We start from the raw sequence: 12,515 nt of genomic DNA on the forward strand, positions 1-12,515 counted from the left end.
TCTGGATGTGTTAGGTTTACAGTCTACGTACACAGCTGGCTAAGTGAGATGGCTTTTACAGTTCTGCATGTATCCCTTAGGCTTCCCATTAGTTACTGAACCCCTAAAACTGGTATTGTAACATTACAACAATGTTTTGCGCCAATTTTATAAACCTTTACAGTGCAATATGTGTTACTTTTCTGAGGCAAACCAAAGGTGTATTTCTCAAGGTTCTGCTGCCTTCAGCAGCGTTTGATGGAGGATCTTTTATACATTTGTAATAGATAGAAATAAACCAGAAATGCAGTTTTCATTTTCTTTCTTTTTTTTTTTTTTAATTGTAAACCATGTACCAAGTTTCTGGTCAAGATTGTGTAGGATAAGTTAAACATAATTGCATTCTATTAACCAATATGAGTGTATTTCTTATGCATATAGTTACATTGAAATAAAGTTCTAAAACACCAGACCTTTGCTTATTATTGGTGTATCAAAGAAGCCAAGATCAACTTTTTTCTATAACTGCAAGTACATTATACCTTGATTTTTCTTTTTGTTCCAGTGCTGAGGATTAAACACAGACCTTGTAGGCACAAATGACTCCATCGCTGAGCTATGTCTCCAGTACAGTGTATTTAAAATTTCTAAGGCTAGCTGGGAAGACAGTAGTGGCTAGCAGGCATAGTGAGTAAGCTTCTGGTGGTTTTTGGGTTGGGAGTGACACTGGTGTTAGTGACGCTATTACACCTTGACAGTGAGAGAGGGGCTAGTAAAGGAAGACCTTAGCGCTAGTGCACTCTGACTGTGGCTAAGAACAGAGAGTGCATTCACTCTGAGCTGGAGGACTGCAGTTTTACATATGCTTTCATCTGCAGATCTCTTAGGGCCGAGACACTTCAAGCAATTAAATTTGCTTTACAGAGACACAAGTTGTGAGTTTGGTTGTTTTTGGATAAATGGGGGAAATTTATAACATTGTTACAGCTAATCTAGAGACAGACCAGGATTGTTTTTCTGAGTAGCCCAGAGGCGTGGGCTCCTCAACTGCCTCCAGACTCCTGCTTCCTAAGAGAACGGAGCCTGACAGCCAGCTCACCACTCTTTGACCTTCCTGAGCCGCAGTGCTGCTCAGCCGACTGCCAGCTACTTCTGTGTAACTTAATGTTTTCTAAGGAAATGCTTTATAGCATTAGTTCATTTCATTTTCTCCTTACCAGGGGCGATACTGCAGTGCACTGTGCAGTCTTTGGAGAGGTAGAGGCTGGGGAGAAACTGCCAAGTTCAGTTTTACTCAGCGGTGTCTTCCTACGCAGTGTAGCTGTCTAAATTGTCCATATCCCTTTCTAGTAGCCAGGCCTGAGGTGAGCAGACTTTGGCCCTTAAAAGGTCTGATGAAGGGAGGGGGAGCTAGAAGTATTCACTGAATCCCCTATTTTAAGATCCTACTATCTGTAATAGGGCTGAAAAGGAAAAGGTTAGCATTCCTTGTTATGTGACTGAGGCTCGCCACTCCCTTCTGCAACTCTAGAGCCATATGTTAACCAGGCTTAGGTGGTTACATGATTTAGAGAGGGGAGAGTTGAGAAACACTGAAGTTTGTAAACCATCAAAGAAAAAGATGGCATTTAGTAATTTGCGAGATAAGGGAATATTAGGTATTGGTTATTTATAGATGAATTTGTGGCCTCTGGAACGATTCCTTAGAAATAAAGTACAACGCTTTTTTTTTCTTAGTGGAACTGAGATGTGACATGGGACAAGGTGGATGAGATTAGAAATAAGCCAAGTAGCCAAGCTGTGGCTGCCCACGCTTTTAGTCCCAGCACTCAGGAGTCAGAGGCAGGTGGATCTGAGTGGGTCATCCTGGTCTACAGAATGTTCCAGGACAGCCAGAGCTGTTACACAAAGAAACCGTGTCTTGAAAGACAACAAAATCCAACAAGCCAGCAAGATTTTTTTGCATTCCCCATTTACAGTGTATCTAATTTGATCAGTACTTTGTGTTAGGATTTCAGCCTCATGCTCTGTCCGTGGTACTCGGCAAGCTCTCCAGCAATATGGAAGAGTTCCATCGGCCCCGAGAGAAAGCACTAGCAATGTAAGTTATCTGAGGTGGTGAGACTAGAAGTCACACTGGGACACTAGTTAAGGCTTTGGGCCGCTTTGCTGAAGATGAGAGGTATTTTGTACACTGTATGTACTTTTGGATTTCTACCCTGGGCACACATGCGGTAGCAGAATTTCTAAAGGCCCCGCCTTCAATCACGTCAACCTGAGTTTGATAGAAACTGGGACTGTACATACACACACAATAAAAAATGGGAAATTGGTCCTGACGGTGGTGGTGGCATATGACTTTAGTCCCAGCTCTCAGGAGAATCTCTGAGTTATAGGCCAGCCTAGTCTACTAGTGCTAGTTCCAGGGCAGGCTCTAAAGTTACAGAAACCCTGTCCTGAGGATCTCCCCCCACCCCCACCAAAAAAATAAAAAAGTGAGAAATGATGGAGGATAATCAACTTTAACCTTTGGCCTCCAGTTGTGTGCATCCACATGCATAGACTGCAGGCAGACAATAACAAGAGGGGCTGGACGGTGGTAATCACGACTTTAGTCCCAGTACTTAAGAGGCAGAGGCAGGTGGATCTCGAGTTTAACGCCAAGCTGGCATACAAAGCGAGTTTCAGAACATCTAGAAACCCTGTCTGGGGAGATAAAAAGGGATGGGTGCCGAAGAGACGGTGCAACAGTTAAAAGCACTTGCTCTTAAAGGGGACCCAGGTTCACCTAGCACACCCATGTGCCAGTTAAATACCTTTGCGGCACATGTAGGGGCTGTGTCTAATGCAAGAGCAGCGAGTTCTCTTAGTGCTGAATCATTTCTCTGGAAACCCCTCCCCCTCCACTGTATCTTTTTAAATGGGAGTAGTAATTTCCATGGGCTTTAAAGTAGTTTGACTATATGGAAAGCGTGGCTCATTGTGCCATCATAGAGAATAAGAGCCAAGAACCAGGGAGATGCCTCATTGGTTAAGAGCATTTGTTCCTCTTGCAGAGGATTTGAGTTTAGTTCTCAGCCACTACATGGAGATTTCCAACCAATTCCAGTTGTCCTCTTCTGGCCTTGGTTATGTCTGCATAAATACATGCAGGCAAAACACTTCATGTTTTATAAACAGATTGCAAAGAACACATGCGGGTTATGATTATAGTATCACCTATGAGCAGTATGAAACAGCTTTGTGTGGGAAGGAAAGTTCCACAAGAGGTCACTCTAAAGGATACTTAGTAAACAAGCCTACTGTGGCTTTTTCTCAGGGAAGACCAATCAATGAATCCATAAAAATGTTCCCAATTCACCCCCATCCACCCATTGACTGGGCTCCCCTTCTCATCATGGACTTGCTGAAAGTTTAGGCAGGACCTTGGCAATCTTGCACTTCCAAATACTGTGACATGTAATACTTTTTTCCATAAATACATTTGTTCTCTAATGGCCTCACATCTGGCCAGAGTGCAGACAGTGCCTCATTAAACACTGTACCTTTTGTTTTGAAACAGGCTAGTTTTGAACTCCTGCCTTTGCCTCTCAAGTGATGGGATAACAACACGTGAGCCACTCTCATGCCTGACTTTAGCATCGCACAGGTCTTTGCATCTGTCAGGGAGACTAAAGGCCTAATAAGTGTATTCTTCCACTGGACAGACTACCTAGAAAGTAAGCTCTAAAATATTTAGAAACAGGAAGCCTTTGAAACGGATTCAAGAAGAGGGTATTCTGAAGATAATCTGGATATATTTAGGAGTATTAGCTGATCTTTGATATGAAGGGGAAAGGTGAGGTGCATACCTGTAGCATGTTCAAATACCACGCCCCTCTACCCGGCATTATTACGGCCAGACACAAGACACTTAAGAGCAGGTAGCTGTGTTGTCTGTTCTATTCACAGTAGTCTGCAGTGTGTGCTTTTTGTTTAAACATTATGCTTTGACAGATAAGGAAACAATACTGCTGGAAGGACAGCCCCCAAGATGGGGAGAGGCATCATGGGTAATGATCAGGCGAACTTTCCTCTGAGCTCTGGGTTCCTGCTCAGCGAGGAGAGCAGCTTCGCTCAAGCTAGTCATTTCCAGTTTCTGGGGAGTGTTTGAGCAGGGAGCAGGCACACAGGATCACATCTGGTCTCCGCTTCTCTCTGGTGGCCACAGGAAGTCAGTATGGCCAAGAACTTGAACACATTTAGAACCTGGGAGATTACACATTAAAGTCCTGACACCCAGGGTGACTTAAAAACACAAGCGCATTTGTGCCACAGGACCCTGGACTTTCCCACTGTAATTAAGACAACTTACAGAAGGGTTTGTCTGGGCTTGTGGTTCCAGAGGGATAAGAGTCATCATCACCGAAGGGAAGAGTGGGAACCAGTACCAGGCATGGTGGCAGCAACACCTGATAATAGCCCTTCTGTATGTGTTTGTTTGTCCTTTTCTCATTCCCAGTTTCTTAGACCAAACTGTAGGATGAGGCAGGTGGATAGATGGTTGTGAGCTGCCATGTGGGTGCAGGGAATTGAATCTGGATCCTGTGTAAGAGCAGCAGGTACTCTTCACAGCTGAGCCATTTCTCCAGCTCCTCATTTTGAACTTGTACATGGATGTTTTGCCATGCCATGGGTATTGGGTCCCCTGGAGCTGGAGTTAGACAACTTGTGAGCTGCCATATGAGTACTGGGAATTGAATCTGGGTTCTTTGAAGAGCAGTCAGTGCTCTTAACCACTGAGCTATCTCTCCCACCCTATATTTTTTTTAAAAAAGGTTTTCCTAGACAGGGTTTCTCCGTGTATCTCCTGTCCTGGAACTCACTCTGTAGACCAGGCTGTTCTGTCTGCCCCTGCCTCCCTAGTGCTGGGATTAAAGGCGTGTGCCACTACTGCCCTGGCCATTTTTTTTTTCTTTCTTCAAGACTGGGTTACTTTGTGTAGCCCTGGCTGTCCTTGAACTTTCCCTGTAGACTAGGCTAACCTCAAAATCACAGAGATCGGCCTGCCTCTGTATCCTGAGTGCTGGATTAAATGCATGCTCCACTACTGCCAGACTTTTGAACTTATTCCCCAGTTTATGGTGCCATTTTAGGAGGCTGGAAACTACTAAGAACTAGTCTTTTTTTTTTTAATATTTATTTATTTATTATGTATACAATATTCTGTCTGTGTGTATGCCTGCAGGCCAGAAGAGGGCACCAGACCCCATTACAGATGGTTGTGAGCCACCATGTGGTTGCTGGGAATTGAACTCAGGGCCTTTGGAAGAGCAGGCAATGCTCTTAACCTCTGAGCCATCTCTCCAGCCCCAAGAACTAGTCTTTGAAGGGTAGTTTTTGTTGGCTGTCTTGGTAACAGTGATGCTAACAAGGCCCTGGGTGACTACATGGAAGGTAGCCACTGTATTCTGGGGGATTGAGTTGTCAACCAACTTCAAAGAAATGAAACCTGGTCACTACGAAAATCTGAAGGAAGTAGGCCTCCTTTTATGTACACTTGGGCCACAAATATGTATATAGTCAAGAAAAAAAAATTTTTTATTTATAAACAATATATTATCAATAAGCATAGCCTCAAATAGTCAAAAATGTTCACTTAAGATTTTTAAAATGATAGTTGTTTGTGTGTCTTTATTTTTATATTTATTACAATTTCAACACATTTCAATATTCTTACTATCCAGTATGAATCCAGTTCTGCCTCACTTATCTTTATTATTTTTATATATAATACAAATTTCAACATATTTCACTATTGTTACTATCCAGTGTGAATCCAGTTCTGCGTCACTTTTTCTTCAGCAGATTATACACCAGGGACGAAGGCTTCTTTGTTTTATAGGCCACACTTTTCTTGATGCGTTGTCCTTTGACGTTAACGATATACGGCAGGACAGGGGGCTGGACGGTCAGAACAGTTCCTGCAGGCGTGTAACCTCGGAGATGCAGTGTGCCCTTAGAGTAAGGTGTTACTGCAACCCAGCCTATGAGACATCAAGAGAACATAAAATGCTGCTATTGTCTCAGTAAGGAAATCAAATCAAACCATACACGACAGGAGATGGCTCAGGAAAAGCACTTGTCATGCAAGACTGACAACCTCAGTTCAATTCCCAAGACTCATAAAAAGATAGATAATCCCAGCACTCTGGAGGCAGAGGCAGGCAGATCTCTGTGAGTTTGAGACCAGCCTGCTCTACAAGAGCTAGTTCCAGGACAGGCACCAAAGCTACTGAGAAACCCTGTCTCGAAAAACCATTAAAAACAAAACAAAAAATGGAGTCATAGTTGGTGAGCTTTCTGATGCAGGTGCTGGGAATGAACCAGGTGCTCTTTTTAAAATTTGTTTTTCACGACAGGGCTTCTCTGTAGCCCTAGCTGGCCTCGAACTCAGAGACCTGCCTGTTTCTGCCTCCTGAGTGTGGGGATCAAAGGTGTACAACACCATACCCAGCTGCAGCAAATGCTCTTAACCTCGTAGCTGTTAGGCACGTTAGGCAAGGTTTTACTCTAAAGCTCAGGCTGGCTTAGAGCTCACTGTGTTGCATAGGTTGGCCTTGCACTTAAAGCAACCCTCTTGCCTCACTGATGGGATTATAGATGTGAGCCACCATGTCTAGTTTTTTTTAACTTCTTAAATGCTGGGATCACAGGCGTGCTACCATACCCCGCTTTTTATTTTTATATTTGATATTAGGCCAAAGGCATCTTTGCTGAGCCAGAGTCTCATGTAGAATAGACGGGCTTCGACCTCCAGCCAATACCTTGCAAATGCTGGCGTTTAGGCACATGTCACCATACATGGCCTCTGTTATGTTTTAACTAAAGCACACGCCTTTAGTTCCATCACTTGGGAGGCAGGGGCAGGCAGCAAGATCTCTTGAGTTCGTGGCCAGCCTGGTATACAACCTGAGTTCCAGGACAGCCAGGGCTATGCAGAGAAACCCTGTCGCAGAAAAAGCAAAAAGCTAAAAGCAAAACTAAAACAAAGAGTACTTTACCTGCAGAGGAGAACTTGATATCAGCTACTGCTTCAGACTCTCCGCCGCCTTTTAATGTAATGTCTTCGGCCACAAGAGGAGGAAACTGTGCCATTCGTTCTTTTCCACCCATTGGGACCTTTTAATAAAACAAATGTTTGGAATTTCAAATTAAATTCCCTGTTAACTGGGTTTGGGCATGGTGGCTCATACTCTGATCCCAGCACTGAAGAGGCAGAGGAGGTGAATCTCTGAGTTCAAGGCCAGCCTGGTCTACACAGCTGACTACTAGGCCAGTCAGGGCTACATAGTGAGACTCTGTCTCAAACAAAACGAGCTGGTTTCTGACTTGACACAGCATCAAGGATGACCTTGAACTCCAGATATTCATGGTCCTACAGTTGGAGTTCTCTAATGTTGGAGTTACACACACCTGGCTAACTTTTGCATTTTTAGTTTTGTGAGCATGGATACTAACACCGCTCCACTGGGTACGCCTGTAATGACTGCAACAGCTGTTGTCATTATCACTCAAATGCAGGGAGACCTTAGAGGATGGCTCAGCAGGTAAGTGCAAGCCTAGTGCCAACGAAATGTAGAAGAGAAGTGACACCACCTCTGTGTCCTCTGACCTCCGTGTCCTTTGTGACACGGGTGTGAGTGTGAGCACACACACACATGCACACTAAATAAAGCAAACTGAAAAGCAAACAGAGCTAGGCATGGTGGTCTTTCATCTTAGCACTCAGGAAGCAGAGCTCTCGGAGATCCAGGTCAGCCTAGACCCCATAGCAAATTCCAAGACACCAAGGACTATATGCTTCAAAAAAGGAACAAAACGAAAACATGAAGAAAAGGATGAAGATTGCCTTCGGCACTTAATCTTTTCCACTTCTCAGAAGACAGGCACAACATGGAGAGGAGTAGGAAGTGCACAGCTTTGTATAGTGTACAGTCAGGGAGACATGAACCCAGGCAGTCTGGTTTCAATATCTTAACTAGTGCGCTTGCTGATGCATTCTTAAGATCCTTGCACTTGAGAAGCAGAGGCAGAAAGCTCAGGAGTTCAAGGCCAGTCTTGGCTACATAACTAATCAGCAGCCAGCATTGTTATATGAGAAGCTTTTTAAACATCAAAACAAAAATTTATTTATTTATTTATTTTTATGTTTTACTTGTATGTAAGTCTGTATACCACGTGGGTGCTGCCCAAGGAGGCCGGAAGAGGGTGCTCGAAAGTGACCTGCGATCATCTGGAAGAGCAATTGTACTCTTCTGAGCCATCTCTCCAGCCCAAACAAAAATTCTTAATATACAGTGTGCACTGTCCAAATGGTGCATAGGGCCTCTCTTCAGACGAGCTGGAAACAGACGTCAGACAACTGGGCTTGGTGAATTTCAGTGGGATGATGAGGGCCAAATAGGACTATAGCAATGGGACACGAGGCAAGAGTAAGCTGGAAAGTAAGAATTAGAAGAGGAAAAAAGAGGAAAAGCCTGTGAGAACAAGTGTCTGGGACTAGGAATGACACAGGGAAGCTCTCCTACTCAGTCCCGTGCTTATCAATCACTACTGAGATCTTAGTTTGTTCTTCATCGTGTGCAGATCGCCTATCTGCCGCAGCACGGTTTAGCGTCACTTGGGGCCTACACACGCTAGATGCCAGCAGCATCCTCTCAACCGGGACAAAAGCTGTAACTTCTTTTCCTTTTGTTTTAGAATTCAGTATGTACATCAGGATGACCTCAAACTCATGGGGATCCACCTGCTTCAGCCTCCCACATGCTGGGATTAAAGGTCTGTGCTCTGCCTCCCAGCTCCCACGACTTCTTTTCGCCCATCTTGGCCAATATAGTTTTCTGTAGTAATGTGACTATCAGGTGCTTAGAAAGCGGCCCGTGTGATCAGAGAAGCCCGTTGTATATTTGTTGTAATTCTAACTGGAGTCCTTAAATGTAGGTTGCTACGCGTGGACAGTGCACCACAGAGAGAGATACACTGCTGCTGTGGCTTTGTTGGCTCAGACCAAACCGCCCTTTGCATGCAGAGCCCAGTTCTGCTTTTTAACTGGGATGCTCAGAGAATGAGGGGCGGTAAGCGCTAGCTGATGCAAACTGACGGGTTATCCACCCCGGGCTCCATCAGCTGCTGTGGCTACACAGCCATCAAGCTGCACTGCTTACCTGCAGTAACTCGTGGCCTGCGTGCTTCTCATACAGAGCATCTGCCTTGTCCAAGGACGTGATATGAACAGGAAGGAAGTTGGAAGCCACCACTGTAAACCAAGCTGATTGATCTCCCTTAAGAAAGAAAGGAAGAAGTTATTTCACAGAGCAGACAACTTGGGAACGCGCACATTATGATGCACAACTTAAGAAAGGAGAGAGGAAAGCTAGGTGTGCGGTGCCTCCTTCTAATCCCAGCAAAGGAGGCAGAGCCAGAAGTTCAAAGACAACTTCAGTTACAACACTGAGTTTAAGATCAGCCTGGGGTACAAGAGACCCTGCCTCAAAACAACAACAGCAAAAAGAGGAGAAAACAGAAACTAACCAAGTCCTCTTTCAACTGTAAGCAAATTATAATAATGTCTTTAAAAACAGGTCATAATACAGAAATAACATATTTTAACAATTCCTGTAAATTGTAAAACTAAGACTTCTACAACTTGATATTATAAAAAACAAACATGCATGGTGGCAAACCTGCAGGAGGCTGAGGTAGGAAGATGGTGAATTCAAGGCCAACCTGGGCAATATATGGAGACCCTTGTCTTAAAAATTAAAGAAATAGGCAGCCTCTGATGGGTTGGGCTCATGCTCCCTTCCCTAAGCCCACAAGGGTCTGATCTGGTGAAGGAGGAGCCCTGGGACTATTGATCAGACTCACCCCTTAAAAGATGCGTAAAAAAGGCCAAGGGAGAGAAAAAAATCATCAGACAAAAAAGTGCTAACCGAAGGGAAAAGGGCAGCAAAGTGGCTGACAGGAAACTACAGTTCTGCCTGCAGAAGATCAGAATCTGGCCTCTGAAGCAGAAGACATGGAGCCACCTCCAGCTAATCATCCACCATGTCTGTCATGGTCCTGTCTCCCTTCTTGTACAATTCAAAGGAATATTTGTATCAATTATTCTGCAAATGGGACTTTTTAAAATAGACTCAGAAGCATCTTTAAAGGGAGTGGCAAACCACAGCTCATCCATTTTTTAAATTAATTAATTAATTAATTTATTGTGTATACAGAGCATTCCTTCCATGTATGCCTGCAGGCCAGAAGAGGGCACCAGACCCCATTACAGATGGTTGTGAGCCACCATCTGGTTGCTGGGAATTGAACTCAGGACCTTTGGAAGAGCAGACAACGCTCTTAACCTCTAAGCCATCTCTCCAGCCCCAGCTCATCCATTTTTAAAGTGTGAATGATTTAAAGAGGTGAAATGACTTGCTGGATGTCGGAGAGGCTGCGGCTGTCTCAGCGGTCTGCACAACACTGCCCAGTTTTATACCCCACAATAAAAACTGGGCAGAACCAAACCAAAGCAAACCAAAAGCAATCTGGAGTCTTAGTCATACATTTGTGTCTATTATTTGTGTCAATCATATCTAGTCTCATGTTTCTAGAACTGTTTCCTACAAAACTACTCCTGGGTCCTTGCCTTGTTGGGAATGTTACGTATTTGGTTGTGGCATTCCTTTCCTAACAAGTGTGGTAATGTGCTGTGAAAGATGGACATTTTGAGTGTGTCCTGTCTGTGAGTGTGTCCTGTATGTGAATGAGTGTGACCTGTCTGTGAGTGCGTCCTGTATGTGGCATAAAACTGTGAGTCAGCGGAAGTGAGGGTTGAGTGTTTGAGGGTTAAGTGATGTCTGAAGGACAGCTTGCCAAGTTTGAGGCTGAAACATTATTGCAATAACTGTTCAAAGAGAAGTATGCGGGGGGCTGGAGAGATGGCTCAGTGGTTAAGAGCATTGCCTGCTCTTCCAAAGGCCCTGAGTTCAATTCCCGGCAACCACATGGTGGCTCACAACAATCTGGAATGAGGTCTGGTGCCCTCTTCTGGCCTGCAGACATACACACAGACAGAATATTGTATACATGATAAATAAATAAATAAATAAATAAATAAAAAAAAAAAAAAAGAAGTATGTGTTGGTTCTTCAGGGTTTTGGTACAAGTGCTAAGAATGGAAATCTCTGTGTACTGATCCTCAACTAATAAAATCTCAGTTGTAGAAAAACAACAAAAAACCCAAGATAACAAACAAAAAAATCTAAAAAACTAACAAAATAATCTGGGTAGTTTTATATCCAGTATTAAAAACAATAGGGAAGGACAGGGGAGATGGCTCAGCAAGGAGCAGTTCTTATAGAGGACCTGAGTTTGGCTCCCAGCATCCACATCAGGCAAAGTGCCTGTGGCTCCAAGTGATCTGGCCTCACTGGGTTTCCACACACAAATGTTACAACAACTCACGCAGGAACATACACATAAATAAGTAAATCTATCTTTAAAAAGAAAATAATAACAGCAGCAACAACAAAAGACCCATGGCTGAGAGATGGCTCAGCGGTTAAGAGCACTGGCTGTTCTTCCAGAGGACCTGGGTTCAATTCCCAACACCCACATGACAGCTAACAACTATCTGTAACTCCAGTTTCTGGGGATCTGATACCTTCACAACAATCCACATAAAATAAAGTTAAATAAATTATAAAAAAAATTAAAAACAACAAAAGACCCAAAAAACCAAAGCCACCAGCAAGGAAATAGCCTATTTTGATTGTCACTATGTAGTTAGGTTTAAAATATTAATGTCATGACTTTAATAACATGTACAAGGGTTCTGGATAATACACGGCTAAATTTCCAACAAAAGTCAAGAAATGTTCTTGGCAATGAGTGGTAAGTTACGTGCCACTGAATATATTCATGTTTCGTTTTCTTTTTCTCTTCTCACTTTGGAAGAAATGGAGAGCAGTTCTCTGGCATCCCCAGAATTTAATGGATATTAACCTTAGGCCTAAATATATGTATCATTTCCATGTGAAACAATATAGGAAATGGACAGTATCTCATCTGAAAGGCTAAGCTATAGTGCCAGGTGGAGGTGGCCCATGTCTTTAATCCCAGAATTTGAGGCCAGCCTGGACTACAAAGTGAGTTCCAGGACTGCCGGGGCTACCTGCTAGAGGGACCCTGTCATGAAAAGCCAAAACCAACCAAACAACACCAATAAAAAACTTCAACCAAAACCAACAACAACAAAAAGCTAAGTTATATAAGGGATTCAATATCCTATTAGTGGTAGGTTTTTTGTTTTTTTTAAAATTGTTTTGGTTTTTTTGAGACAGGGTCTCCCATTCTAGATCAGGCTGAACCTCAAACTCACTGAGATCTGCAGCTTTCCCTCCAGAGTGCTGGGATTAAAGGGTGTAACCAAGACCTGTCCTGTTTTTTTTTTTTTTTAAATAGGGTTTCTTAAAAATTAAAAATAAATATAAAAGAAATAAGAGTTT

The 12,515-nt window shown here is 43.4% G+C and overlaps 1 protein-coding gene across 1 annotated transcript in view; it reads right to left on the bottom strand.

Moving 5' to 3' along the window:
- Window positions 1-5,536: 5,536 nt before the first annotated feature.
- Window positions 5,537-12,515, bottom strand: part of Noa1 (nitric oxide associated 1) — a 14,057-nt gene continuing 7,078 nt past the window's right edge. The window contains exons 5-7 of the mRNA XM_013350816.2: window positions 9,186-9,302; window positions 7,023-7,140; window positions 5,537-6,005 (exon numbers count right to left, since the gene is read on the bottom strand). Coding sequence (XP_013206270.1) covers window positions 5,809-6,005; window positions 7,023-7,140; window positions 9,186-9,302 — 432 coding nt within the window. The 3' untranslated portion in view covers window positions 5,537-5,808. The remainder of the gene's footprint in view (window positions 6,006-7,022; window positions 7,141-9,185; window positions 9,303-12,515) is intronic.

The sequence above is a fragment of the Microtus ochrogaster genome, linkage group LG1 (assembly GCF_000317375.1).
Source record: "Microtus ochrogaster isolate Prairie Vole_2 linkage group LG1, MicOch1.0, whole genome shotgun sequence".
Taxonomy (NCBI): domain Eukaryota; kingdom Metazoa; phylum Chordata; class Mammalia; order Rodentia; family Cricetidae; genus Microtus; species Microtus ochrogaster.